The sequence below is a fragment of the Fibroporia radiculosa genome, assembly GCF_000313525.1.
Source record: "Fibroporia radiculosa TFFH 294 genomic supercontigs, scaffold7155, whole genome shotgun sequence".
Classification (NCBI taxonomy): domain Eukaryota; kingdom Fungi; phylum Basidiomycota; class Agaricomycetes; order Polyporales; family Fibroporiaceae; genus Fibroporia; species Fibroporia radiculosa.
Window position 1 is genome coordinate 110 of NW_012133778.1, and position 4,681 is coordinate 4,790.

At 47.4% G+C, this 4,681-nt stretch overlaps 1 protein-coding gene across 1 annotated transcript; it reads right to left on the bottom strand.

The window, feature by feature from the left end:
* Positions 1 to 1,330: 1,330 nt before the first annotated feature.
* Positions 1,331 to 2,632, bottom strand: FIBRA_09039 (uncharacterized protein; the record flags this gene model as incomplete). The annotated part of the gene is made up of 3 exons (XM_012330638.1): positions 1,331 to 1,673; positions 1,732 to 1,910; positions 1,988 to 2,632. 3 exons carry the CDS (start codon positions 2,630 to 2,632, stop codon positions 1,331 to 1,333), a joined length of 1,167 nt encoding a protein of 388 aa, XP_012186028.1.
* Between the last annotated feature and the right edge of the window lie 2,049 nt (positions 2,633 to 4,681).

Here is a 4,681-nt window from a genome sequence, read left to right on the forward strand (position 1 = left end):
TTCTTTCACGTTCTTTGACATGGGCGAGGTGTTCCACTCATTGTCCGTCGGGGCACGCGTCTTGAACTCCCTCGCCACCTTTTCTTCTTTTCGAAGTGCACGCCATCCTGGACACGCATCCGTGCACGCACCATGTAACGTCTTTGCTGTCGCATGCCGGAGACATGACCCTCCCTCCTTTAGCCACAGGATACTTTGACTCGTTTTTGACATGCATCCATTTGGGACGCAGGTGTGAATGCACACTTCGTATCCCTTCATCTTGATGTGAGATCTTGAAGGAGCCATTTGGTCTTCCCATGATGATTAATTCATATCTGAAGAGAATGGTAATCATTACATACGTACTGCAATGTAGGTTCAAAGGGTGGATATGGTGTATGGTGTATGCAAGACAGTAGTCAAACGATTGTTTCCTTATCTGATGTCCCCAACGAGGATGATGCAGCAACATTATTGTGTGGCATCAGCTTCGCAAACTGCTTCCATCTATGTATAGCGCCCAATGGCGTTCAATACAATTACTACATGTACTGATCCACAATGGTCAATGAGTATTTGACAGCTCAAACAGTGCTTGGACAGTGGTTGAACACTGCTCAAACACTGCTCAAACAGCGCTCGAACACTACTCAAACCCACACCTAGAATAACATTACGTGTTATATGTGGCACAGTTCAATTGTGTAGGATAGGCACATGTTTTCTAGATGCTACCATACCTATAGGTCCATACCATATCATGCAGCGCATGTCCAAATGTGTCGGCCAATACTCCCAATCTCATTCCCTTTGTATATCCAAAGAGACTCATTGTATGCGACCACTCAACCTTGTTTACAAAATATGATGCAGTGTGAGTGCGGTCGTCAACGTGAATCCCAACGTCCATTCTGCAGAACAGACCTAGAGATGTATTGGTCTGGACCGAGCTGTATTTGCGTTGTCACAGGGCAGTGTACGTGTCCATTACAAACTTTGTAAAGGCATCGTTTGCCTTTTCCCATCTCGTGTGCTTTCCTCTCATTGGATTGGCGAGGGATACTACACTCCCATTGTATTCCTTCTTGCCGAAATACATATGCCTGCATGGTGTTGTATATGAATCATTCGTATGAGATGGGGGAGAACCAACTCACATGATCTCATCTAGGCTATAATGCCCAGTGATAATCTCTGACTTGAACGCGTCCATGCCAAATGTGTCAATGGTATCAACCGTGTAGATGATCTGAACGATCCTTCCCTTGATGATATATACTCTCCATTCGCCTAACTCCCTCAAGCTCTTGACAAACTCCTGCGAGATCCATGTACTACGTGGCCCCGATCATTTCTGGAGGTATCGTAGCATTTGGCGCTGTGCGTGGTCAGGCCTGAAGTGAACGGGAAAGTAGATATGGCTACCCATGTTGGATGGAACCCACTTGAGGACAGTGTCTCGAGGTATCACCGTCATCGGATCGTCGACATCTATCTCTGTCCAGGATGGGCGATACGTCTTTGTTACTGTCTTCGCAACATCATCCAAAAGTTGCAGTAGGTTAGTCTTGAACGCCAGTCGTTTCATCGCTGTCCTCGTAGGCCAGAATAGAACATCATATTTGATATCATCATATGTCTCCTCGTATGTCTCAATCTCGTCCATGCTCAGGTTATATGTTGTCGTGATACTATTCCATCGAGAATTCAAGGGACCTGAGACAGGTTGAGAGCATAATAGGGACTCACTCGTATGCAATGGTATAGTCGATTCCACCGATAACAACGTCTACCTCTTTCAACTGCTGAATTGTTTCTTTGTTAGCAATTGGATCCAGCATTGCATCTATGAATGTATCCCACGACATGTAGGTGACGTCCCACAGGTTTCCGTTCTCCAGGGATGCCATCAGCATGGCTACCCATAGCTTTTGAAGAATATGATAATAATAAAGGCGTTTGTCAGTTTAGAGATGGAGGTGGCGATGTGAAGACCCATCCTTACCCAATCGTATATCACCGCCTGAATCATCCTGACGTCCGTTACTTCATGCGGAACCAATGATAGATGAGCATGTCTGGTGAGGTGATTGATAGTATTCCACTGCTCAACCAATATCGTACACAGAAGGTAAGAGTTGTCTAATGCGGCAAGCTGTGCAGTTGTACTCCTAGTGGGGTCTGGTATCATGATGAGACTTGCCTGAAATGGTGTGGCGGACGATGACAACGACGATAGTGATGATGGTGATGACAATGATGGTGATGACAATGATGGTGATGAAGATGGCCAGACAGGTTGAACTTGAGGCTCTACTTGTCTCTCATTGCCCTTTGTCTTCTTTCTGCTGTTGACGTTAACCTTCAAACCCGACCCAGACCCAGATGCATCTCCTTGGATCGAACTTTGACCTGAACGCCATTCTGACAATGACACCGTCCAAGAGACAACATTGTCTACTTCCATCGCATCCACATTGTACTTGTGTTTGTCCTCCTCTTCCTTCTCCTCTTCGTTATCGTTGGCATCGCCCCCACTGTCTGCATCCACATTGATGACCTCTTGTCTACCATAATGTTCAATGGACGACTTGCTGGATGATGGTCCTGATAGAGATGACGCTGATAGGCCTGTGTAGTGCATGGGCATGCCTCGAGTCGTACTCAACATTTGAAGCGCTCGAAGCTTCCGCCTTCGGGGACGACCGCGATACCTCGACACAAACATGCCTTTGAGCAAAGCCCGCCCTTCGACATTTGCGAAGTTTCACAATCTCACAACAATCCGATCGGGATCTTTTGGCGGCAGCTTTATTCTGGGGGCTTGACTTCGAAGACGAAACCCCATCATCCAGAGATTGAGACATACAATACAGGGCCGACGGGTAAACCTTTAAGTCAATGTGCTCGGGTCGCAACGGTCGGGCCTCCAAGACTAGCAGGAATAGTGCAGTGGACGGGAATGGGAAACTGATGGAGACGTCGGGCGGGAGTAGGAAGGATATCGGGATTGTTTGGCACGGTCAGGGCAGTGGAGGCGGTGACTCAGGAGGTTCGGCAGGATGAGGGATATTTAAGAGCGGTTTTTCATGGTTGTAAGCCGCACTCGGCCTCCTAGTAGCAACTCTGTGCAGAATCACATCCCCCACTCAGCAGAGCTTATTCCGGCTTCGAACTTGCTTTCAAAGTGTTGCATCTCCCTACGAACTACAACTATGACCCCCCGAACTACATCTGCGACTTTTGAACTACGCCTACGCCCTTCGACCTTCGTCTACGACCAGTACACCCTCTTCAAAGCACACCTACTCGTACATCTAAGTCCTCCAAAGTTCCGTTCTTGCGCCCGACCTTCGGACGAGACTTGTGTGTCCGCGCTCAAATCACACTTCGCCTTTGCATCGTCGAGCCAGCTCCCCTCTTACCTTCCCTCTGCTTCTATGAGAAGTCGGAGTGTTCGGACAGTCCGAAACAGTCTCGTGACACCATTCCGAGAAAATCTAGTGAAGTTGTCGCCGTTCGAGCAAGCTATCACAACTACAAGCCCTCACCCCCATCAGCTTCCCCAAGAAACAGGAACTAACCCTTTTCTTCACACCCCCAAGTTAGGGTTAGGTTTCCCGAGGTCACATCAATGCCTGCCACTCCACCATGGTCGGAGTACGCGTCTTGAACTCCCTTGTCACCTTGCCCTCTTTCTGAATCGCATGCCATCCAGGATATGCCTCTGTGCACGCACAATGTAGCATCTGCGTTGATGCATACTGGAGACATGACCCCCCCTCCTTTAGCCACAGTATACTTTGGCTCTTTTTTGATATGCATCCATCTTGGACGCAGGTGTGAATGCACACCTTGTATCCCTTCATTTTGATGTGAGATCTCGAAGGAGCCATTCATTCTTCTTCTTTGTCTTCTCATGGTGGTGATCAGTCTATTGGATGATCACGTGAAGATAATCAAATACGTACCAAAATGCTTTGAGGGTAGGGGAGGTGAGAGGAGGAGAGTAGTTATTGCTGAGAGGAGTCGACGATGAAAGGCAACGATGAGTGTTTTGATATCTGATTCAACATGAGAATACCGCATGTACGTTATTGCATGGCATCTGCATCGATCATCATAGAGTGCTCAATGAAATGCAATGCATTGAACTATAGCTTGAACAGTGATCGGCTGCATTCAAGCTTTGAGCAATGTTCAAGTAGTGTTACCACTGTTTGAGTTCAGTTGTAGAGTTTGTAATCTACTCCTCATTCTACCACTGTTCAACTGTTCAAGCAATGTTTGAGCAGTGTTTGAGCAGTGTTTGAGCAATGTTCAAGCATTGTTCAGGAAATATTTGAGTATTGCTCAAGCCAGTGTTCAAGCAGGCTAATCACCAGCAATATCCCCATCCAAATTAGGGCATATACCGGGAGAATGTCGGTGTACTGTATATGCTAACACATGCCCAGACCCATCCTAAAAAGGAAGGGGTTTATTGATCTGATTATTTGACATGCGTTTATAAAACCCACATGCGGTATAAGGAGGTTTCCGGCCAACCCCTCCTATTGTTCCAACACAATCGTGACAGATCCAGCATGTCAAAGCAATCAAGCACGAACGCCTCCTACTCTACCCACGCTTCGCGTGGTGCGGCCACAGTATTGAACACAATCCCCCCCAGTCGCTGTTACAGCTTCGAGGGGGGGGG